General features: G+C 44.4%; 1 protein-coding gene across 11 annotated transcripts in view; it reads right to left on the reverse strand.

Moving 5' to 3' along the window:
* MASP1 (mannan binding lectin serine peptidase 1) overlaps positions 1-25,843 on the reverse strand; it is an 89,972-nt gene that overhangs the window by 44,867 nt on the left and 19,262 nt on the right. For 10 of the 11 annotated variants that reach the window (XR_002337460.1, XR_001304500.2, XR_002337459.1 and 7 more), the window contains 8 exon segments: positions 17,706-17,883; positions 15,953-16,084; positions 13,606-13,802; positions 11,740-11,887; positions 10,309-10,427; positions 9,247-9,325; positions 2,864-3,001; positions 1,985-2,059 (listed from right to left, as the gene is read on the reverse strand). Coding sequence is in view for 6 of the 11 variants with exons in the window: in XM_005657110.3 (XP_005657167.1) it covers positions 1,985-2,059; positions 2,864-3,001; positions 9,247-9,325; positions 10,309-10,427; positions 11,740-11,887; positions 13,606-13,802; positions 15,953-16,084; positions 17,706-17,883 (1,066 nt within the window). In the remaining 5 variants the exon portion in view is untranslated. 11 annotated transcript variants of the gene reach the window in all.

Below are 25,843 nucleotides of genomic sequence, written 5' to 3' on the forward strand. Positions count from 1 at the left end.
TGGATGAATCATGACACCTCCCTGATGCTTAGTTTTCTCACGTGTGAAATAAGGAGCAAATAATAGTTGCTTAACAGTTGCCTTGGAAAAGTGGATATGTTGATGCCAGATCAAATGGCTTTCTCCATTCTGGCTTTCCATTGGGTTTAATCTTGATGTTTTTGGAGGAGAGAATTGAGAACTCTCTGGCCTAGTCCAATGATACACCGTGTTCTGCTCAATACCAGGTGTTAAAAGAATTTCATGACTCATTATATTCAAGATGCTTTGTATAAATCTAGAGGATGATGAACATTAAGAGTCATAGAACATCACGGATCCCCTGGTCCTGCTTTCTCACTTCTGAGGTATGAAACCCTAACCCCAGAGAGGTAAGATTACTTACCAATGATTGTAATCAGGAAAAGAACTCTCCCAGTCTAGGACCCAGGCCCCTGACTCCCAGCTCAGTACCTTGTCTCCTTCCAGAGGTTATAACATGGCTGCACAGGATGGAATCCACCTGCACTGCTGTTTTCTTTGGCCCACATAGTATTTTAGCGAAATGGGATTTTGACCTTTGGTTTGCCAGAGCTCCACCATTCCTCATATTTTCTGAGGTTTCATCAGCTGTGGCTGTTGGGTGTGCTCCTGCCTAAGCCTAACTGAGATGATGGCCATCAGCAGAGTGTGGGTGGGTTGACCTGTCCCCTGTTCCAGCTCCTTGTGAGTTTTTTTTTGAGTTCTTTCTTAGACATAAAACCCTCCTAAATGAAGTCTCCCTAACTAGTCCTCATCCCTCTACTCCCAGACAACCACATGCAGGGACTTCTTCTTTCTCTTGGATGGCATAGCACCTGTAATGGCCAAAGCTGATGCCCAAATGTTATCACTTACTTCAGTTCTTAAAGATAATAGTAGACTGGTCCATAGCCTTTCCATTTGAATGTCTAATTCTAATGTTAGAAGCCTACTGAGTGAATATTGATGGTTACTAAGATAGGCTATTCAAATAATACACTATCTCAGTTTACCCAGTACTCTTATTCAGTAAAATATGAATGTCAGCAACACTTAACCATACTGCAAAGCTCTTGCTGTTTGATCAAATGCACCTACACTACAGCTCATGGCAACACCAGATCCTTAAGCCACTGAGCATGGCCAGGGATAGAACCTGCAACCTCATGGTTCCTAGTCGGATTCGTTTCTGCTGCGCCATGATGGAAACTCCTTCCCAGTGCCATCTTGAATGATTGCTTCTTTCAGTCACTGCTATTCTTATTTCTTTTATAAGTGTAAATATCTATGTTGTAAATATTAAATTTATTTATTGTGGGTTATTGATTTAACCTTATAGTGTATATTTGGGGCTATAATTTTACCAATCAATTTGAATATATGTATAGAGTATGACTGTGATATGAATCAACTATAATTTGAATGCTAATATAAACATCTGTAAACTATCCTCCAAATCAGTATGCACAGGGGCACTTCCTATTACCAAAAAATTCTCTTTTCATTTTAAAGTGGGGTCAGTAGGCAAGCTCAGGAGAGGCCCAGCACTAAGACCGGAACACATTTCTCTTTGGAAGAACTCATTGCTCTGTCCTATGGTCATTTGGTATTTGTATGATTTTCATATCCTCTGTAACACAGGGAGTGCTCGCTGATGGGTTGCTCACTTTATCACGTTTCCTGGTGCAAAGCAGGTGCAAATACCAACTTGTGGGATGAAAAACCTGAAGGGAGGGAGTAGAACTGCTGAGAGAGAAGAGGCAGGAAGGTTCCCGGTACAAGAATACAGGCTGAACTTAGAGGCTGTTTGGTTTGAGAAAGTGTGATGCTGGGCTTTTCTGACCTTTGACCTCCTGGAGAGATCTCTTTAAAAATAATCAAAGCATTGTGCCCTCCACCCCTTATGCCATTAACAGCCAGAGCACATGTGGCCAGAGGGCCTTTCATGGGAGACCTTGAGGCAGAGAACTTGAAGGTGAGGTACCTGGTAGGCAGGTGGGCTGGCTTTTCCCCAGGACTTCATTCATCCAGACTCCTTGGGCAGAACACGTATATACACCTGGGAAAGGGAGAAAAGGTTGAAGAAAGGACAAACATGGTTGATTTACAGCACATGGAAAACAGATTGGGTTCTTTAACTCCTCTGCTGTGGATCATTGCAAGTCTTCCAAACAGTCTGTCTGATGCCATTCTATCCCAGTCAGGCCTCTCTGCCACTTGAAGCATCTTTCTAAAATGGGAATCTGACCTTGTCCCTTTTCTGTTCAAAATCATCAATAGCTCCCCACTGGCCTCAAAAATAAACAGCACGATCTTTAGTACAGTATCCAAGGCTCCGAGCAATCTGACTTCTGCCTGTTGGGCGCCGCCCAGCCCCTGGAAGCCACTTCTCATGGTTAGTCACACAGCTCACTGGGACCCACTTGCCCTACCTCCGCCTCCCCACTTAACAAACCTTTCATAAACCACAGTCATATCCCCATCTCATGAGGCTTATAGTAGCTCCATGAGCTCTACCATGATTCCCATTCTGAAGGGAGGACCTGGAGCAAAGCCTGGAGCAATCAGAACTTTCTTAGTGCTAGTCTGTGGCAGAGGCAGAACTGATTGGCCTTTACATCTCCTTAAAAGTTCCTTCTCTGCTAGAGTCTGTGAGTGTGTCTGTGTGGGTACAGGACTGCCATGCAGCCTAAATTTTTAGATGCAAGTCTGAGGCAGGGTGAGGGGAGGCATGTCACCAAGTATTTCTTCTCCCTAGTTCCTCCCAAACTGTGGCCAATGACTGGAATTTCAACCCCCTGCCTAACCCTGAGACCCAGAGTGTGTGAGGCAGAAGCGGGCTGGTTCAGCATGGAGGGCTCACCTGTGGTACTGTGCAGCATCTTGTAGTAGGGCTGCTGGCAGGAGTATATGATTTCAGATTTGTATGTGGTAAGGTTGTTCCTGGTAGAAAAGGTGACCAGCCCATTTTCCAGCTTTGCCGGAGTGCCACAGTCCGCAACTGAGAGAGAAGAGAGTGAGACCCCTCAATTACCTCTTCCTCTTCTTCTTAAGGCCACCTTCTTGGGGTGGGTCTGTCTCATATGGATGTGCAGGTTGTACACTGCACACAACTCCAGAGAGCAATGGTGACCCTGCAGCTGGGGTCTCTCCCATGTATTATAGTACTACTGTGTGGTCAACTCACCTGGCCTGGTGTCAATTCCAGGGCAGAAGCAGGTCTACTGAGATTCAAGCAGATCCCAGTCTTTCTCCCACCAGGGCCCTCTCCTTGACTCTCAGTTCTATTGTGCAATCCTCTTATCCTCTTCTGCCCAAGCATGAAGCCCATGGCTCAGTGAGAAAATTCTGGCTGACATGAACCAAAGAATCTTCAGTGCTTCCAGCCCCGACCACATGCTGAGTAAGAACAGTTATTGTGCTCACATCGGATCTTGGTGTAAAAAACCCAAAACAAACCAAAAGAAACCCAGCTCCTGCAAGAGTACACAGCCCCACCCTGCTGGCTCTTTGCAGACACAGAGGCAGGAGGAGGGCCAGAGTGGACCAACTTTTAGTCTTCACCTGCTCAATTCCTCCAGTTGTTGGTGGCTGGATGTTGAGGGTGGCTATAGGGCAAGACCGAAGATGCCTACTGCTCACAGGTGGTCTTAGGAGAGCTTTCCAATCAAGCCAGGTCTTAGGGAAGCTGCAAGTAAGAGTCTGCCAAGAGCCAGGTCATAGGCTGAAGACCCAATCTGTCAAGGTTTCTTCAAGGGACTTCATTAGGGGATGGTGCACATTTCTCAGGTAATGTTAATTTTAGGTCAAACAGCCTCTATCAGAATTGAAAATTCTCAGGAATCATAGAACTTCACAGGTGGAAAAGAACCTTAAGTCAGGCAATCTAGAATATCATCTTTCCCTTCAGATGAGCCCAGGGAGGAGACTTGACTAGTCTAAGGTCACACCGTGAGTTGAGAATAAGACTTGACTTTAAACTCAGTGTTCTTTTAAGTAAACCAGACTGATGATTCTTAAGGATCTGCTTTTTAGAAAATGGCCTGTGATTAATCTTAGCTATGTAATGGTGAACACTGGCTGTCAATGTTCTGATAATTTCAGAGGACTATATTTTAAAGCCAGAGTTCCCTCTTCCTGAATTTTACCTGCTCTCCTTGGGAAACAGAGGTGGGGGCAATTTACCCCGAGAGGCTACTTAGCCATTGTGATTTTTAACTTTAGGACTCTAAATCATCTTTTTGATTGAATAGAGAGTAATCTAACTTAGAAACAGAAATGATTCCAAGGCCCTCTGGAGTGGAAGAGAGGGATGAAGGATGGGAGTAAATGCCTACTAGGTAGACATCTCCTATCCACAAAGAAGGCAAAAGCCAGGAGAACTGGTTAGTGTTGTTTCCTGGCCTCAATCCCTCAGGAGAAATCATTTCTATTTGTTCTGATCACCCAAAAGTAGCATGTAGGTCAGACTATGACAAGAGGGGGCAATAATATTTACTATCCAAAGCTATAAACAATTTAAAATGTATGTTTCTGCTGAGTTTCAAAGCAGACTTTTCTTCCTTTTTTAGGAAATGCCATTGATCAGTGGCTGAATCTTTGTATTACTCTTGTCTCCCTTAACTCCAGACTAGCAGTTTATTTTGCCCAAATTATCCTCAAGACCTAATACCTAATTCTAGGTGGAGGAATTCCAGGGTCAGTCTTAGACATGGCTAAGTGGTCAGGGCATTGAGAGCCTATTCTTGGCCAGCACTGGAGGAGAGAGATTGTCTGGACCAAGGGCCTGCTTCCACTTCACACCAGGGAAATAACTTTGCCACTGATAAAGCTGGGCTTACAACTAGACAGAGGGGGTGACAGTGGAAAAGAGAGGGTCACTTCAGCTTGCGTATGTTGAGTGGGGAAGGCTTCACCTTCTTCCCAAGTCTGCAGTGGCAGGCAAAGAGCTGCATCTCTCTGGGCCCTGGAGACAACTTTCCTTTTCGAGGGGCCTTTGAGTTTGGCCTGGCACAATCCGAGATGCTAGATCCGGACCCTGCTTCCTCCAGTCTATCTTCTTTGCTTAAGGAAGGGTCTCATCCTCTTCTCTAAAGTGTGTCTGGCCACTTCCACACTCTGAAATCAAAATGCTCTTCCTTTCCCCATTTCTTTGCCCTCCTTTTTTCATCATTCTCTGAGCTAGATTGTGCCACCCACACCCTGTCTCCACTGTCACCCTTTCTTTCTTCCTTCCTTCCTTCCTTCCTTCTCTCTCTCTCTCTCTTTTTCTTTCTTTCTTTGGCTGAAGCATGCAGTGACTTGATGTAAGATCTCAGTTCCCAGACCAGAGACTGTACCTGGGCCACCATAGTGAAAATGCCAAGTCTTAAACACTAGACCATCAGGAAACTCCCAAGACCTGCCATCCTGACCTGCCATCCTGAGGATGCTTTGACACAGTCTAGGGGCTTCCTCGGGAATCATGCACAATCAGCTCACCTGGCCTCGGGCCCAGGGATGCCCCACCCCACCCCAGCCTTACCTTTGACCACCCCCCCTTCAGCGTGCTGCTGTTTTCCCCACAAGGGAAACCCTGTGGTTCATGCCCTGGCCACCCTCCAGGCCTTGATCAAACACTGCCACTTCCTGAAAGCCTTTTCTCATCCTTCTAATTGGATAGAGCTGCTTCCTCCTTTCTCCTTGTATGATGCTTTATTCATCTCTCTCTGATGCATGTATCTTATGTTGCCTAGTATGGCAATTATTTGGGTTCATATCAAATCTTAAACTATAATCTCATCTATCTACTGAGAACAAGACCTTTTATACTTGGTAGCCTTAAAATACTAATTTAATTGATGCTTATCTTTAGTGGTTGCCCTATCTTCTCAAGGGCACCCTTGACCTAGGATGGCCCTGCAGTCTCCAGACCTTTCATTGTTTGACTTTGCAGAATTCTGCCCTCATCAAGAAGCCATTTAATCACCAAAGAGACTGAGAAGACACAGTGTAATGCAGGGGTTCTCTGATATGTCCACCCAGATTTTGTTCAGGCTGAAGCAGAGACTCCCCGTCTCCACAGCCCTTTCTTTATCATTATTAATGACCCACTGGACATCCCATAGCACCAGAGCTGAGGACTGCTGCTTTCAAGTGTGATGCCTATCTCCTGAAAAACTTGAATTAGGGAATTTTCAGAAAGGCAAATTTGTAAGCCCTAGTGGAAAGATCTCTGATGATGGAATTTCCGCTCTGTGTTAGGCAGAGATGGAAGAGAAACTTTGGGGCATGAAACTATGTCTAGCTTTCCTAAGACATCCGTGCGATACGAGTTGTTTTACCTATTTGTGATTGGTAAGAAAGTAGCAATGGGTAAAAATATTAAAGTCATAAAGTCACAGGCATTCTGGCCCATATAATCTTGAAGTAAGGACTGGATTAGAAACCAGGGCCCACTTTGACCTGGCCCACCTAAGACCATGCAATTGTATATTAAATGTTACTCTAGAACCAAAGCCATTTTTCCTTTGAGAAGGGTATAGTCCACATAGAAGTGCTTAAAAAAATTGTCTTTTCATTATTTTCCAGCATAATGTTTGAGCGATGGGTGAACCATCAAAAGGAGAATTGTTCTTATACATGTGGCAGTTTCAACCGCTTCAGACTGTGTTGCCTTGTTCAGCATCCATTCTAATCCGCACTGAAATGAGCAATGGAGTGTAGGCGAGGTGGGGAGGGCTGGAGGAGCTCTAGGACCCAGGGGTCTTGTGAGTGATCCATTCCTGGATGTCTGCACTGTGTGGGGTCCCCGTCATTCACTCTGCCACTTGCTCTGCCTCAGGTTCACTCTCCACATCCATTTCCGTTTCTGCCACCATGTGAAGATTAAACACGGGTCAGGAGGTACAGAGAAAGGAAGCAGAAAGATGAGGGAGAGAGAAAAGGAAGAGAAAGAGAAAAATTAGCAAGGCAAGCAGAAACAGTTCATGCAGGAAATACAGAAATCACTCCACCAGAATTGATTAAGAATGCACAGTATAGGTACAGCCAGTATGAAGGACAGTTTGGGACTGCGGAATGTGTGCCATTCTGAGAATTTTGCACAGTCATAAATTGGCTTGTGACAATTCTAACATTCTGCCCCCAGAACAGGTTTTGCACTCATCTGGTCCAAACCCTCATTTGACAGATGGCATCAGAGTGGAGTGGGACTTGTTTGGGGTCACTACATCAAGGTGGAGGCAGAGCCAGGACCACAACTTGTAATTCCCATCTCCCATTCCAGTGCAAGTTTCTATACTGGACATGCATGCTTCCTGTCTGTTCCCAATCCCTTTCCCCACAGTCCCTGGGGACTCTCAACTTCTCAGTCCTATTCATCTTTGCAGAATCCAGCACATACCTGGGTCAGAGATGCTTAATAAATACCTACTCAGTGAACAATCAGAAATTCTGGGGATTCTAATAGTCCTGATCCAGGCTATACTGGGAGAACCTGGTCATATTAGGGAGGAAAAAACCTCCTCTTTTCTTTAGTACAAAATGACAGGCATACTTCTGTATAGTACTATATGTCACATAAAATAGTACCATCAAATACATTAGCACCTTATTCTATCAACACTTCTGTTACAATAAAAAAAATGTGTGTTTCATCAGGGAAAAAAATTATTCCCAAAGTTTCCTATTTTCAAAAAATACAAATGAGAGAAATCAAACCTCTTCCTAATAGGGAGTTGGGTGGGGGAAAGAAATAAGTTTTATTGAGCTTTTACTTATTCCTGGTGCTCCATAGGTATGATGTGTACATTATTTCATCCTCAGAACAATCAAGAATGCAGGAAACTGAGGCCAGAAGAGTGTGAATCAACCACTTAGGGACAGTGACCTGGTAGAGTCTGGATCTGAATCTACAACTTCCTGTCTCCAAAGCAATGTCATGTCCTCTCCATCCCATACCTTCTGCCTCCTCCGTCAGAGCACTCCCTTGCCTTGCCCTGCAGAGAACTCCACAGAGCCATACACATCAGCCATGTGCTGGAGGAGGGGGCAGATGCGTCTGCTGGCATTTGAGTTCTTCGATGTCTGGACCTTGTCTTTTCCATCTGAATTCCCTGTGGACCTCTGCACAGGCATCCAGTGAATGTCTGTTGAGACTTTTTGTTGAAGCCATAAAAGGCCTCCCTTTCCCAAACTGGGCTCTGACTCCAGCCACATCATCAAATAAAAAAGTAAATTAAAAACAAACACTTTCTGCTCCAAAATTTGCCTCCAGGGAGCCCCACCCTAGCAATGTCCCCTTGGAGCAGTGGGAGTAGATCTGGCCTGCCTACTGAACTGAGTCATTTAGGAGAAGGGAAGAGGATGGCACTCCAAAGTTTACATGAGGTCATGAAGTGGGGCTGGGCTTGACTTCTCACCTCTCCATTCTCAGGTAAATCTTCCTTCCCTCCCTCCCTCTCTTGTCCTTCCCTTTCTATCATCACTTCCTCACATCACCATTGCCACAGATAAGTTTTCTAAAACTGTGGTCCTTGCACTGAAATCATCTGAGTCGGGGGAGGAGGTGGTGGCTGGTGCTCTGTATGTTTACAAAGCTCACTAGGTGATTTGCATGGACCACATTATTCCAGAACCACTAGGATATATTCTAGTATATTAAAACGAGTCCAGACTCTTTATTTAGAGCTGAGGTGAAGGAGCTTGTCCATAGTCCCAGGGTGGGTTAGGAGCACAGCCAAAGCAAGAACTCTATGTCCCAAGGACCAGCACAGCACTAGATCCCCTGCTGCACGTAGGTCCTCCGTGCTGGCCCCACAGCCCTTCCTGCAGAGCCCTAGCTCAGGAGCTGTCCCAGGAGACTTAGTGGATGTGGCTGATGGCCACATAAAGACGAGCAAGGTCACTCAGCTCTGGGCACTGGTGCCAAAATAGCTTCGTAAATTAGCAATTATCAGGGCTAGTTTCAGACCTGGAGACAAGCTATTCCTCTAGCAAATTTGGCAACCTGTCTGCAGGCAGAGGTAAAATTAGTATTTAGAAAGTAAACTGGGACCCACAAAAAGTTTCTTTTGGAATCCTAACATCTTATTGCTGAAAGAGATATTAATAGCCTTTTGTCCAACCCTGATGTGTCCGTGGAATTTCTGCCCCAACCCTCTCAGAGCACACTTGCCAGGTTTTCCCCTTGTGTGGGCTCTGGTTGGATCCCACCACTACTGGGGAGCTCATGATCTTGATAATCAACCAATTGTGTTTTCTTACTTTTGCAGGTGGGAATCTTGTTACTCCACGTCCCATCTTTCAGACACTCGATCTGGAATACATCCATCTCCACATTATCCTAGGGAGAAACAGGAAGAAGTTGTGGGAATAAGGAGGGGTGGAGGGGTTGGTGGTTGTTTCCCAGAGAAATCAGCTCAAACTCCAAACCTGGCTGTCCTCTGCTGAGCTTCCCCAGCCATGGGCCTCCGAGGGCTTGAAGCTACCAGGAAGAGAGACGCTGAATTCATATCCCTGTGCCTGCTCTGGGGAGAAGCAAGCGCTGTGTGCCAGATGGGGGTTGGGCAACTGTCTCTGAAGGGAAACCTGTACCCATGATTCCTTTTTCAGAGCAGTGGCTTTCAAACCTGACTAAGCAGCAGTGTCCCTGTGTCCCTGAGGGCTTCTGCACAGATCACTGGGCTCCACCCCCAGAGTTCTGAATCGCGGGTCTGGCCTTGGGACCAAGACTGAATGTCCAACAAGTGATGTCCTGCTGAAGTGGGACCCCACTTGGATTACCATTCCTTGAGAGCAGCGTCTGCTAGCTTGGCTCACATCAGACTCACCCAGGCAAATTAACAGAAAAAGCAACTGCTGGGCCCGACTCCAGAGATTTTGCTTTAATTGACCTCAGGTGGGGCCTGGGAGGTGCTTTTGTTTTTAGGTTAACCAGGTGATACCTAGGAGAAGGATTGTTTCAGAAAGTGAGCAGAGCCCAACTGCCACCTCTTAAACCTCTGCTTCCTGTCCCAGTTTCTCTCCAAAGCCTGATGAACTTTTTAAGGTTGTTTTACCAACTGTCAGGCTGAATGGATTTCATATTTTGAAACTCAAGCAGCCCACGCTCTGGACTTTTGTGCCACTCTCAGGACTGAGAGTCTGGGACACACGCTTTGAATTTTCAGAAGACTGGAACATCTGGTGCATTTTGGAGGTTAATGGGGAAGCTAGGAAATACTGTGGTGGGACCAGGCCAGGTTCTGGAAGCACATCTGCCCTGGGAGGCTCTGGAGAACTACTCTGCCCACCCCACCACCCTCAAGCCCCCGCCAGGCTCTGTACCTTCAGCACTTTGTAGCCAGTGTCACAGCTGATGAGCACCTGGTCTTTGAAGGAGTACTTGGCTTGCAAGGGCTCAATTTTCCCATGGACAGGCGGCTGCAGCTTGGGGCACTCATTCCCTGGTGGGGAGCAATGACAGGAGCAGGTGAGAAAACAAAGTCTGGTCACAAGAAGCCACTCCCTAGAATGCAAGACCTGGTAGGGGTGGAAAAACCACACAATTGGGTATGGGGGTCTGGACCTACCAGGCCCCAAAGAAGGCCTACTCTGGAATCCAGAGCAGGTCAATTCTAACCGGGACCTGTGTTTCCTCATTTACAAAATGAGGTGGTTGACCAGATGATTTCATCAAACTCAGGGTTGGAAAAGATACTAAATGTCAATTGTGTGCAACTTTTGCCTGATGTTTTCTTTACAACATCTTCCATGGCAGACCCCCAACATCTATGTGTATTCCTGCAGGGACAGGGAACTCAGTACCTCCCGACCCCTACCTTTCATACTAGACTCCTCTGATTAAAGCCACAGAGTTTTCATATTCAACTGAAATTTGTACCCTTGTCATTTTTACTCATTGGGCATAGTCTGCTCTTTGGGGGTCACTCTCAATGACCCCAATCACTCTTTCTTCCCAAGACCATTTTTCAAAATGTTAGAGAGGCTGTGATTATCTGCCCCTGAGCCTCCTCTTCAAAAGGCTAAACTGGATAGGATTCCTATCCCTGAAGTATTTCCTGGACAAACCCTCCTTTGTTAATATCCTCTTCACACCTCTGTCCAGAAGCAGGCACTGAATGTTATGATGCAGGCAAGGCCTGGGTATCAGTCTCTGAAGTTCACTCGTCACACCAGCTATGCTCTTGTCACTGATGTCTACCCTCTTCTTCCTTGAGTTACTGCAGGCCCCTTGGGTCAATTGGCTCTAGCAGAGTTTGGACCAGGACTGGCTGCTTTCAGGTACTGGGAGATGAGGCCTGCAGACTTCGTCAATCTGGGGAACGCAAGGAGCCATGCTGCCATAATGAAACATTTTGAGCTACAGACTCACACCCAGATTCCTGTCCCATACTGGGAGAAGGCTGGAGCTGGGAGGGTCCTCTCCAGGCCCAGTGAAGAGCAGTGTGAAGGTGTGCAGTTCAAGAAACATATTTTTGTTGTTGTTTTTAAAATCTCCTCATGCGATTCTGAAGTGCAGCCAGTTTTGCAATTTAGGTTTAGTCCAAATCCACCATCCTTGCTGTCCTTGCTCCCATTATATAGATGGGAAACTGACTCAGGAGAGAGAATTTGCCTTGGTCCTAAGCTACCCAGTGGCAGAGCTGGGAGTCCTGCCACATCCCTGGAAGAGCCCCAGGCCTCCACTCCCTCAGTCCCCAGTTACTGCCCCAGGAGGGAGACCAAGTGTGACCCAGGAGGGGAGAGGCCAATTACCTGTCGCCCTGTACAACAGCCTCCAGCCCCGGTTCTCGCCTGAGTTGTCACTGCGGAACTGGATCTGGATACTGTGGCTCTGGGTATTGATGGGTTCCGGGGCTTTCTCTCCACAGAAGGGCCCAAGAAGTTTTGGACCAGCTTTAATCTTGAGGGGAAAAATAGAAAAAAAGCAGGGTCACATCTGAGTGGCAGTGGCTGTTGCAGTGATTGTCTCTACTCTGCAGCTGGGGTTTTCTGGACGCTTCCATGTGAGCCTGTGGCATTCACTTACATTTTTAGTAGGTGTTACCATTCACCAAAGGGTTCTGTCTCTACTCTCTCATTTATAATTTACGATGGAAATGGACAAGGCAGCTTAATAATCCTCTGCTCTGAGATGAATATATTATGGCTCAGAAAGGGGCAGAGCCCTGTCAGACACATAGGCTAGAGGAGGCCTCTGTTCTCAAAGACCCTGCAGTCTACTCTGGGCAGACTAATAAATAATAAACAAAACAGTCACAGTCCATAGTTAGTGTTATAAAAATAATCAGGATAATATATGTATATAATATAAATATATGCTATATGTTTATGATTTATATAGTAAAATCTATGTAGTCTGCATAATTCATCATTAATATAATAGGTAGTAACTTAATATAGGTAATTAGAGAAGGCTTCTTTGAGGAGGTGATATTGGATTTGAAACATGTAGGATGAGTAGGAGCTTGTCATTTGAAGAGGAGGGGAGACTATTTCCCAGGCAGAGAAAACAGCATATATAAAGATCAAGCCCAAAGGTGGGGAAGAGCCTGGCAAGTATCAAGAAGAAGAAGGGGAGTTCCCATTGTGGCTCAGTGGTAACAAACCCAACTAGTATCCACAAGGATATGCGTTTGATCCCTGGCCTCACTCAGTGGGTTAAGGATTCAGTGCTGCCATGAGCTGTGGTATAGGTTGCAGATGTGGCTCAGATCCCACATTGCTGTGGTTGTGGTGTAGGCCAGCAGCTGCAGCTCCAATTCAACCCCTAGCCTGGAAACTTCCATATCCCCTAGGTGTGGCCCTCAAAAAAAAAAAAAGAGGAAGGAAGCCAGTGGGCTGGAACAGAGGGAGTGCTATGGTTTGGGGTTGGAAAGGTAGGCAAGGGCCACATTGTGTTGAGGAATTTGTTTATTCCAAGTACAATCTCGATGTAACCTGGTTTTTATAAAGTTTGCCCTTGATACTATGAGAAAAGAGACTGTGTAGAGCAAAGGTAGAAGCCCAAAAACCCCCTAGGTAGCTTTACCACTGACCAGGAAAAAATGCAGAGTTTAGACCCAGATAGAAGCAGTGGGATGGAGAAAAGGGAAGGGGCTGGTCCAGATTTCCTGGCTCCCAGTCCTGAGTCCTGCCTCTGACTTTAACTCTTTCTCCTTCCATCTTGGAGAACCAGCACTCCTTAACTCCCATTTGATACAGGTAGTTAGAGAAGGCTTCTTTGAAAGTCCTGGATGCATCTTCATCTTGTCATCCTTACTGAGGTGAAGGGGAAAGTGAAGCCCTGAAAGGTTATGTGCCCAGATAAGGCTCACAGTACAGATTCAGGAATGAGATGTGTGGTGATCCCCATGACTGCACCCTGGTGTTACCTCATGATGATGTTATGTTACATGACAGGAGGGTTTTGCAGGTAATCAAAGGGCTAGTTTTGGATCAGGGAAGATCCCTAGACTGGATCTGATTAAGCTGGCAGACATGAATTTAAATACTTATATTTTTGAAGCAAGCTGCTCAGCAGCCAATCCTAGGAGAAGGTAAGGGGTCAAGAATGTCAATTTTCCCAATTCAGCCAATATGTGCCAGCATTCCCAGGACATATGCCTGCTGTAGTCTTACCTTGATGTAGTCATAGGGGCAGGATACCTCAGGATGGTCCTCTATGTCGAAAATATCCTCAAACTGCAGGCTGACCATGAAACCCTCTTCTAGCTCAATGGTGTAGAGACATTCGGAGCTCTTAGGGTAAGGGCTGGGGTAGTCAGGGCTGGTGATCACACCAGTCCTCTGGGTGAAGAGGTTGTCACTGCACTCCACTGTGGGGAAAACACCGGAGCAAAGTGGCACATCAGACGCATGGCCACAGCAACCCCTTTCTTATCTGCTACCGTATGATAGTCCCAGGATTCCGAGAGGCAAGTGGGGAAGGAATCACTATCCCCATTTTACAGATGGGGAAACTCAAGTTCAGTGAGGGGAAGTGAACTGTCCAAAATCACACACCTGGTCATTTGCAGAGTCAAGACTTAAAGGCAATGAGTGTGATAGGCCTTCTTGTCAGACTCTTTGGTATTGGTGGGGGGCAGATGGGCTCTGAGATGGAGTGGTCAGCTCATCCCTTGGCCCAGGACTCCATTATGTTTCTACTCAAAGCTTTCCTTGATCCCTCATCTAATACAGGACCTCACACACCCCTTCCTCTCTGGCCCCTACCCTTGCTTTGTTTCTCTTCATGCTGCGGACCACTACTTGCCTTATGAAATATATCCGTTAATGGATTTTCCTGTCCCCAGTAGGCTGTAGGTTCTCTGAGCTCAGGGCCTCTGCTCCATTCCCCTCCACAGCTGCAGCCAAGGACCCAGTGTCCCGGATCCCGGCCATGGCTTAGCCCTGCTGAAGCCTCTTTATCTGCCACTGAGTCCGTGTCTTGGGGCTGACTCATCCTGGATCTGGCATGTCAGTTCTTTCTAAGCCCTTGTTTATCCTGCTCATTTGCAAATGTGAAAACTGTGTCCCAGAAAGGCGTTGTGACTAACCTGAAGTACCACAGCTAGAGTGGCAGAACAAGGTTTAGAGTGCTCTCTGCATCCCCATGGTTTCATCTTCTACCCCAAGCACTCTCATGGGGGTGACACTGCCCCCAAGGGGGCCAAAATTGGTTCTTTGGGAGGAGGAGTTGTTACTCTTTTTATGATAATACAGAGAGAGACATACAGGGCAGAAACATATATACAGTATGTTCATGTTATTGAAATTTCATGGGTGAGGCAAATAGGAAGAGAATGTTTAAAAGACTCCTGGGGGCAGAGGTAAGATGAAAAATAGGATTAAGAAACATTGCTCATTCTTAGCCCCTCTATACTGGGCACATAGTAGACAACACTTACTGAATGAAAACCATAGAAAATATAACCCTCTTTAAGAAAACTCCTGTAGTACCAGCTTTATATTGATGGATCCTATAGGGTTGTGTTTGGAAGAAAGTAGAATTTTGAAGGGGGAGGGAAAAGAATTCTTATTTCCAGCCTTGCCTTCCTCCAATAATCCCTCACTCAGCTTCCAGTGATCTTTCTAAAAATACAGGTCCTTACCCTGAAGGTATCCTGAGCTACTGGCAATTCCCCAAACATTCCAAGTGTTGTCATGTTTGCAGAAGCTGTTCTCTCTATCTAGAGTGCCCTCTTTTTCCTTTTCTTTCATCTTCATCAAAGGCATCACCTCTGGGAAGTGCTTGCTCACTTTGCTATGCAGACTTAGGTCTGACGGTGCCATGTCCACACGTCCTTTATAGCACTTTTACGTTTTACCATTTGCTTATGTGGCTATCATCCCACTATCCGGGGGGGGGGGGGTCCTGCATGGAAAGTGGCTGAGTCCTCCCATTTCTTCATCCCTACCCCAGCCCGGAGACAAGGGCAGAGAAGGCACACTGATGAGAGGTAACAGCAAAGGGAGCCAGGAGGAATGGGGCATTTTCTTGCTGTCTCTGTCTTTGCCTCTCTCCTCCCTCTTTCTTCCTTTGCACTGGGCATCACTCTATCAGAGAGGAACTTGAGGGGCGTGGAAGAGCAGAGAAAAAGGGCTGATGGCTGAGGCCTGATTTATGGCTCAAAGAGGCCTAGTTCATGGCTCAAGACTAGGAAACCTGGGTTTTCCCTTACATGACCAGTTCCCTATAGTGGAAGAGGAAGTTGGGACTAAAGAGCAGAAATTCCTGCTGCTCAGGAAGAAAGATGGCCTAGAGGTTAGGGCTTCTCAAATGCAGTCCTCTGAGAATCTGAACCCAAATTCCAGGCCGGTGGGCATTTCAGCATCTTCATCCATGTGATATCTGAGGCACAGCTCTCAGATTTCATTTTAAATTGTTCCTACTGCATAGCTGTCCTTCCTCTGAGCCTCCCCTAGTCTTATTGGAAAATATGGCACATAAGGGTGGGTGATGCACAGAAGCATCACTGGGCCCCACCTCGGCATGTCCTGTTGTCTGTGTGGAGGATGTAGCCGAAGCGGCAGGAGCAGTAGTAGCCGCCGATGTAGTTGTGGCAGTAGTGGTCACAGGACAGTTCCTCGTCTTCCCGCTCTGTGCACTCGTCCACATCTGCAGGGCAGTTAAAGCCTCTTAGTCAACCAATCCTTGCATGATGATGAAGACAATAGCCAACATTTAGAGTGCACTCAGTGTGGAACACTCACTGTGTTGGGAGGTCCTTTATTTGAGCCTCACCTAAAGCGCACAAGTAGCCATTATCTCCATTTACAAATGAAGTAACCTACCCAAGATCACAGACAGCCAAGCTCAAACCCAGGCAACAAGATTCCTGGTGGTGCCACTATTCTCTAACAGACGTGATAATAGCAAGCAGGACTGTTACAATCCCGTTGCTATAGATAATGAAGCTGAGTCTTAGAGCCAATAAAGAACTTACTTCAAGTCACACAGATAGTAAGTGGTAGAGTCAACATTCAAACCCAGGTGGACTGGCTCTGGAACCTGGGTTCTTAACCTCTTCTTCACATCACCTCTCTCTTTCTAAATCCCTGACATGAGTCAAGCCCTATTCCAGGCATTGCAAATATAAAGATAAAAAAATATATGTTCTCAACCCAATTTAAAAATGAACACATATTTCACCCCAGAAGATACCAGAATGGCTAAGAAGCATATGAAAAGATGCTCAATATCACTAGGCACAAGGGAAATGCAAGTTAAAACCACAATAAAGTGCCACTAGGTACCTCCCAGAATAATTACAAAATTTTATATTGATAACATCAAATGTTGGCGAGGATATAGAGCAGCCAAAAAATTAGTGGAGGGATACAAAACGGTGCAAACACTTTGGAAAAAGTTTGATAATTTCTTATAGAACTATCCTTATACCGACTCCATGACTCAACAATTCTGTTCTAGCTATTTGCCCAACAGAAGTGAAAACAAGTTCACAAGAAGGTTCATAGAAATTTTATAAATAAGAGCCAAAAAATGGATAGAACCCAGGTGTCTGTCAACAGGAGAATGGATAAACAGATTGTAGTGTATTCATACAATGGAAAAATTACTCTGCCAGGAAAAGAAATTGCTAACGCATTGCAACAACATAAATACGTATCAAAAACTTTATGCTGAGTAAAAGAATCCTCTCTTCCAAAATACATTCTATGTGTGTTCATTTATATCAAGTTTTAGAAGAGGCAAAATCTTTAGAAGAGGCAAACCTTTAGAAGAGGCAAAATCTACAGTGGAAAAAATGTCAGGACAGTTGTGGCCTCTAAGGGAGGTGGGAGTGGGCTGTGGCTGGGAAGCAGCATGAAGGAACTTTCAGGGTTAATGGTTCAGTTCAACATCTTGTTAGGGGTTTGGGTTACATGCAAATGTAAACTTTTCAAAACTTAACAAACATACTTAATAATGTATATTTTACATTAAAAGAAAAAAAGTGAGTAACTATTGCATCCTAGATAAACAATATGTGTGCTAAGGTATTTATGAAGAAGTGTACTGAAATTTATTTTGAAATGCATCAAAAAGATGAATTGCGAGATGGAGAAATGATAGGTAGATAAAAGATATGTGACAGAGCAAATGCAGTAAGACATTAATGGCAGAATCTATGTGGTGAGAACACAGGTGTTCATTTTAAAGAAGAGAACACAGGGCACTTTTAATCTTGAGAGAGAAAGGGAGACCTAGGGATGAGCCACCTACTTAACCAACTTACCCACAGCCATGTAGTGGGCATCAAAGCCTGTGTACCGTTCCTCATTGGAGAAATCTGACCGGAAAGTGATGGACATGAAGGAGCCCGGAGAGAAGACCACTTCCTGGCCAGGGGTCTGTTCTGTGTCCGTGGTCTCCTTGCCACAGAAGGTGGCCAGCACCTGGTCTTCAGTTTCTACCTTTGGGGTTAAAGAAAAAGAGAATAAGATGAACAGCTTCCCTAGAAGAAAAGACAGAGGGGCTGCCCACGAGCAGACCAGGAATTCTGGAAAGCCCAAAGAAAGGGGTTTAGAGATTCTGAGCTTTGAGGAAAGACACATTACAGGTTAAGTCAATGTGGCCATCCCGCCACTGTTTCATTCATTTTGTTTAGGTCCATCTGAAGTAGTATGACATCTGTCATTCCTGTTGACCACAAAATGGCTTATTTGTTAAAAATAACTCAGTGTTCAAATCCAGAGTTAGATAATCTCACAGCTGGATTCTATATGCAAGGGGAACTTATGGGATTCCCGTCATGGCTCAGTGGTTAACAAACCTGACTAGCATCCATGAGGATGCAGGTTCGATCCCTGGCCTTGCTCAGTGGGTTAAGGATCCGGGATTGCCATGAGCTGTGGTATAGGTCGCAGATGCAACTTGGCTCCTGTGTTGCTGTGGCTGTGGCACGGGCCAGTGGCTTCAGCTCTGATTCTACCCCTAGCCTGGGAACCTCCATACACCGTGGGTGCAGCCCTAAAAAAAAAAAAGACAAAAAAAAAAAAGAGGAATTTATATTTCCAGGAAAAGAAATTTTATACATAATAAAAGTTATTCATTGAGCATTCAGTGTGTGCCTGCCACTGAGAAAAGCATGGGAAGGAGGTGATGGGATATAAGAAAGACATTGGGCAATGCACAGGAGGGTGGTGTTCAGACGGAGGAAAAGAGACAGAGACAGAGCTATTATGCAGAGTGACAAATGTTTCAGCGGGAATGTATTCAGAGGGAAGGTGAAAGATCCCTATTAGAATGTAAGCAGCAGGAGAGTGAGACTTCATTCTCTTTACAGATATGTCTTCAGTGCATGTTACCCAGTAAATATTTGTCATCGAGAACTAAACGTTCAAGACCTATTCTGAGAACAATGAGAAGCCTTGGGGAATGTAGGAGAAGATATTTTGGAAGGATAGCTTGAAACTAAATTACGGTTGACCTCAAATGGCATTAATAACAAGTGACTCTTAATTCTATGAATAAGGAAAAGACGTAATCGGAACTGTATTTAATAGTTTTCATAATAAAGAAACTACTGGAATCACCTAGAAATAGTTGCATTTGTGTTAATATTCAGATGTAAAAATTGTCTATTTGCTAAAGGAGTTTTCTACTTTGGAAGAGCCAGAGGCCCTGGGTGAATTCAAAGACCCAAGGAGAAATTCCAAACTGGTTGCCTAAAGCAGATTTCATGTGAGTTTGGTTTGGGAAGCACAGTGCTGTAGCTGGTTGGTATATTTATGTGACTGCCAACACTTGGCCTACTCTATCATTTATACCTACCCTGGTCCTTTTAAGGTTGTGTTTGTATTTGCAACCTCTAGATTGATATTTTAGCCAAGATGCATGAGAAAAATCTCTCACCAAGAATGATTTCTGCTGCCTTTCAAAATCATTAAAGGAAAGTTCTCAAAGACTGCCTATCTCTAGCAGCTTCTAATGAATTCATTGTTTTGTTCATTAGCTTAAAATGTCAGAAGTATCTTGACATTTGACACTTCTGTTTTGAAACTAATGATTTATTTATTTAAAATAAGTAGGAGTTTTAAAGAAAAACAATTTGCCCTGGCAACAAAACACAGGACAATTAATCACTAACTTTGGGAATTGAAGTGTAAACAGAAGATGAGATCATGGCTTTGCTATTTTTTTCCTCTTCCCTGCAGATACTAGCCAAACGCACGCCAGCCTTATTATTACTGTAGAATGTGCCTATCTGCACACAGCTGAGATGTCACTTCCTTGAACACCACAGATGGTTTGTTATTTTGAGGATCTGAGTTTTCCAAGTAGCTGAAGTTTTACGTAACCGTAATTTAAAAAATTTGTGGTGTGTGTGTGTAACGCCTTTTAAAGTGCTTTATACAAATCCCTACTTTCTAAGGTAAAACATCTACCCCTTCCTGGTGAGCCATGGACATTGTTATGAACATCAACTATCTTGGGGATATTGACTTATGCACTGTTTCTTGTCCTACACCGAAGGTCTCCAGACTATGAGTCTTTTGCAATTCTTAAGCCTTTTTTATGTATTTTTAATTTTATGCTTTTTAGGTCAGTTTATTAGCTGAAACATGTCGTAAAATAGAAACCAGTTAAGGTGATCTCGTTAGCGCTTAATAAAAACAAGACTAAATAGATTTAGAGGGAGAGTTTGGGAGAAGACTCTTTTATGAATAACTGCATGAACTAGAGTGCTCTATCTTGGTGGACCTCTGCTTTGCAGTGAAGTGTATGGCTCTGGCAGCCAGAGGCTCTGAGCCCTATTCCTGACACCACTGTAAACTGGTACGTGGCTGACCCCAGGAGCTCCCAGTCATCACTGGTAAACTAAGGGTTTGAACTAGCTAAGCTCTACATTCTCTTCCAGTTCTGGCATACTAGTATTCTAACAAATCATCATATCCATACATTAAATAAACCAGCTAGAAGATGCTGAGCAGGAGTCTCAACACATCGTATGCTTCCTGCTAAAGAACTTGATGAACTTGAACTTGTTTGTGGTCTGTAACCATAATATAATCAATGACTAATGAAGAGCATTAACACTTCCAGACACAGCAACCTCTTTCTGTAATTTGGTATCCCCAAGGTCTCTGGGGTTCTTTAACATGGACAGTTTCAAGTGACACCAACCAGAGATAATTTGGATTAGGGAGAGACCCAATGCAGGTCTGCGATAAATGACCATTGTGATGGCAGATAAAAGATCATCACCTTAGAGCCCAGAGAACAGCCGAGACCCATGGTACCTTCAGAAGCATACCTTTTGAAGGCCCTAGGGTGCTGGGAACTCAGCCTACAGCTCAGAATAAAGTCCTGGAATATCAGAGCCCAGAGGCAGGGATCTTTAAGAGCTATTTCAATCTCCCTTTTTTTCTAGAAGAAACAGGTCCAGAGAGAGGCCGTGACTTGCTCAAAAGTAGAGAGATAACCAGGAACCTTTCCTGATACTAGTTTTGCTTTTGAAACTGTTCTGACCCTGGAGAAAGGAACCCACCAACTGAGAGAGTGCATGGCAAAAGACATAGGCACTTTGCCAAACAACTTTTCTGGCTCAAGGGCCTCTTGAAACTTTATCTCGGGTGCATGGACTGTCTCCCAGAGAGGATGTGGCTCAGTGACAGCTCTGGCCATAACCTAAACAGAGGGGTCACTGGCCCTACTTAATATTTGCAGCCCCTGCTATGACTATAAAATTCTACAAAAACCACTGACTTCTGAGGACAGATGGAAGGATTGAGCCCTGGCTTCTGTTTGGACTGTCCCATTTCTAGGGTCATCATATTAACATGATGGAAGAAAATTCCTTATCAAATGAAAACAAAAAATTCATAATAATAGAGAAGCATCTGGCTGGGGATCACTGACTCCATTTTCTATTTCTTATGATGGGCAGCCATGTACTTTCAGACTATTGCAACTTAGGGCACCAACACATGGATGCATGTCCTCAATTTGCTTTCTTTCAACTCAAAAAATATTTATATACCACATTCTGTCTGGATTGTAATATAGAGGATGCCAGAAATTATTTATTTGTTGCATATTCTTAATAAGCAAGTCTCCTGCCTCTGAGAATGTGAAATTTAGTAGGAGAATAGGTACACAACTGGGTATGTGTTAGGGAATCATGAGAGTATAGTTATTGCAATGAAAGCTAGGAAGCCCCAGGAGTTTAAAGGAGGGAACATATTGCATCCAGTTGAAGGGAATCAGAAAAGACTTAGGAAGAAGAGAATGTTCTTTGGGCTGGGGGCTGAAAGGTGAATAGGATTTAGCAAGTAGAAATAGTAGGTGGAGTCTTGGGGGTTAGTAGGAACACATCTAGGCAGAGGGGTTAGCAAAGTCCTGGTGGCATTTGGAATATCAACTTCCCCTCCCTTCCCACCACCACCTGAGGTAGGAAAGGGGTTCTACTGAAGGCCGGGAGCAGGGAAGAGAGAGCTAAGGAGAAGAAACCAGAGCATGTTTTTTATGAATTTTATACTTTACTGGAAAGAGCACAAACCTCTAGGCAAAGCTAAGGCAGGGTAGCAGAAAATATGGCCAACTTTCTGTGGGAGGACTTCTACGGCTGCCCTCCTACCCCCCATGTTCATAAAGGTATCTCATCAGAGCTCAACAAACACACTGACAGCTACCCAGTGAGAAACTTGAAGCCCAAATGATTTAAATGAATCAAGCAAGGGCATTATCTAGTGAGTGGTGGCTTCAGATTCACAGTGCAACATCCTGATTCCATAACCAGTAACACATACTCCTTCAAGACATGATGCAAACAAAAAAGGCTGTTCTCTACTGTGTGATCTCTTATATGTGGAATCTAAAAAAAAAAAAAGCACAATAAGCTAGTACATATAACAAAAAAGAAAACAACTCACAGGATACATAGAAGAAATTTGTGGTTACCAGTGGGGAAAGGGGAGGAGAGAGGGGCAAAATAGGGCTAAGGGATTAAGAGGTGCAAACTATTATGTATAAAGTAAATCAGCTAACAGGATATACTGTACAGCACAGGAATAGAGCCAATGTTTTACAATAGCTATAAATGGTGTTTAACCTCTAAAAATTTTGAGAATGCACTATGTTGTATGCATGTAACTTATATAATATTGTATATCAACTATACCCCAATTAAAAATTAATACATTAAAAAAAAATGCTGTCCTATAAGCCTAAATGCCTCAGGGCTTTGCTTGTCAATGTTGCCAGGTTACATCCTAGAGTCCTTTTGACATCTTCTCCAGGCCCTTGAAGAACTTTTCAGACTTAATTTAGACAGACATTCAGGGAGTTCCCATTGTGACACAATGGAAATGAATCCGACTAGTGACCACAAGGATGTGGGTTCAATTCCTGGCCTCAATCAGTGGGTTAAGAACCCAGTGTTGCCATGAGCTGTGGTCTAGGTCACAGAGGCATCTCGGATCTGGTGTTGCCGTGGCTGTGGCATAGGCCAGCAGCTGCAGTTCAGATTTGACCCCTAGCCTGGGAACCTCCATATGCCACAGGTGCAGCCCTAAAAAGACAAAAAGAAAAAAAAAAATAGACACACATTCCAAGAGCATGCTGGATCACCCTTCTGTCAATTCAATTAATCTGGGCACCACGTTCTCCAAATCGCCTTCCCTATATAGTTCCAGGTTAGTGTTGGCCAAAAGGGAACTTGTGTGAGTCTGGCAGGCAAAAGTCTTTGCTCTCTGAAGGTTATTTTATGATCAGATACAGAGATGGATAGATACAGATGTGCCAATAGGTTCTAATTGTCTTCACCTGCTCTACTCTGCACCCAGCTCTTCTTTCCAGGTACTGGCACTAATGACCTACAGTGGCCCAGGCCCACCAGAAGCTTGCAGGTGGACCCACAGACACAGTAGCTGCTCAGAGCCAACAGCTTCTCCTAGAATTCTCTCCATGAGCTCCCCATTCAGGGCCCTCCTTGGGCTTCTTCAAGAGCCTTGAGTTCTCAGACTCCCCTGTAGATGCTGACATTTTCACCCAAGCCAGGGCCTCAGGAGAACAGATAAGTGAACCTTCTGTGGTTCTCCAACTCCCTGTCTGTGAGAAGCAGGATCTTTACTGTCCTAGCTGCTCCTGTAATTACGTGAGTTCAAATGCCCGCTAATAGCCATTATCTCACAATACTCACAGAGGCTCTGCTTTCCTGATGGAGTTCTGATTTATATCTATCAGAGCTACACAAATGACCTCAGGTAAATCCAGTAAAAGGACCATCCTGCCGAGCCTAGCATAAACTCCTGACCACAGAATCATGAGCAAATAAAATGGACACTGTTTGAGCAACTGAATTTTGGAGGGCTTTGTTACACAGTACTAGGTATAACATGGAAAATAAGGAAGTAATTTGGGACAAAGAGTGAAACGGAACTTGTGAAATGAAATGTTAAGAACTACAATCTCATGGTTTTTAGGGTCTTGGAAGTTACCTCATCTAACCCCTTATCTTTCTACCACAACGTTATGAAAAACTCATACCACCTTTTCATGGCCCCATATCTGGGAACATAACCTAGGGAAAGATATTCCAATTGTGGAAAAACCTTATGAATAATGATACTTACAGCTTTTAAATATCTTAATAGATAACTCTAAACAATGTAAATACCCAATTCTAGAGGAACAGTTAACACTAACATTAGTTGAATTATGCAGCTATTAATTACCACATTAATGGAGAATTTTTGATGACGGGGAAATATTCTGAGTAGGTTATAGTAAGTGAAAAAACAGGACAAATCATATATTCGGTGTAATTATAACTATGTTAAAAGTATGCATTGAAAATAAAAAGTAGAAGGAACTAGAGCAAACTTAACAATGGCTAGTAGGATGTTCTTATATTTTAAAAATATTTTAGGAGTTCCTGTTGCGGTGCAGTGGAAATGAATCTGACTAGGAACCATGAGGTTGCGGGTTCGATCCCTGGCCTTGCTCAGTGGGCTGAGGAACCAGCATTGCCGTGAGCTGTGGCATAGGCTGCAGACGTGGCTTGGATCTAGTGTTGCTGTGGCTGTGTAGGCCGGCAGCTGTGGCTCCGATCAGACCCCTTGCCTGGGAAACTTCATATGCTGCAGGTGCTGCCCTAAAGAGAAAAAAAGAAAAAAAAATTTTTTTAAAAATTTAGCCCACACCTACTTCTCTCTAGTTTCTACCCAATGGCATAAAATCAGTCATTTCAGGTCAAAAAACAAAAGGGGCAGATAGAGGGGGCAACTGAGCCAGCCTGGAAGTTCAGGGTTGGTTTCCAGTCCCTCCATCTCTCATAACCACCGAGTCTTCCCTTCCTCATGGTCATGTACGGGGACTCTTCATCACTCTCTCACCTTCTGCTCTCATCATTTTCTAGCCCTCAGGTCCCAACAAAAGAGATGTAAATCTTTGCTTTAAATCCACACAAACAAAATGGTGAAACATGAAATTCTGATAAGACAATCAAGAAACTCAGAATAGCTAAAATTCATATATGGCAGTGCATGGCAGGGAGGGTCTCTGGGCAAGGAACAGTTTTTGCGATTGTCACATCCAAGAGGGAGTCAGGTGTCAGTGGATGGGTGAGGGGAGTCAGAAGAGAACCTCAGTGTGAAATTCATGAAGACTCTGGGGAAGGAAGTGGAGAGGGAGAGACAGGGGAGGGACTGAACATTTAAGAATGTTTGTGATAAGGAGTTCCTGTTGTGGCTCAGTGGTTAGTAAACCCAACTAGCATCCATGAGGACGCAGGTTCGATCCCTGGCCTCACTCAGTGGGTTGGGGATCCAGTGTTGCCATGAGCTGTGGTATAGGTTGAAGACACAGCTTGGATCCTGTGTTGCTGTGGCTGTGGTGTAGGCCCACAGCTACAACTCCGATTCGACCCCTAGCCCAGGAACCTCCATATGCCTCAGGTGTGGCCCTAAAAAAGACAAAAAGACAAAACAAAAAAAAATGTTTGTGATAAGAATATCTCTGTCCTTTTTTAGTTCTCAAGAGAGTGAATCAATTTGTGAATTGCATTCAACTGTATAAATTTTCTGTTTTTTGGATGTCACCCTTTACTGAGATTGGATCATGTGGGACTTCATCTTTATGGAAGTTGCCTATGAGTCTTCACCAATTAGTAGATGTTGGGAAAATTATTTAAACTCTGTTGTAGGTTGAGTTGTAGTCCCTAAAATGATATGCTCGGGTCCTAACCCTTGGACTAGACTTGACCTTTCATGGAAATAGTTCTTTGCCCATTTAATCAAGTTAAGATGACTTCATACTGGATTAGGGTGGACCCTAAGCCAAGACTTATGGTGTCCATAAGAAGAGGGAGCTTGGACTCAGAGACACACACAGAGGGAAGTATGAAGACAGAGGCAAAGATGGAGATATGCT

The sequence above is a fragment of the Sus scrofa genome, chromosome 13 (assembly GCF_000003025.6).
Source record: "Sus scrofa isolate TJ Tabasco breed Duroc chromosome 13, Sscrofa11.1, whole genome shotgun sequence".
NCBI classification, from domain to species: domain Eukaryota; kingdom Metazoa; phylum Chordata; class Mammalia; order Artiodactyla; family Suidae; genus Sus; species Sus scrofa.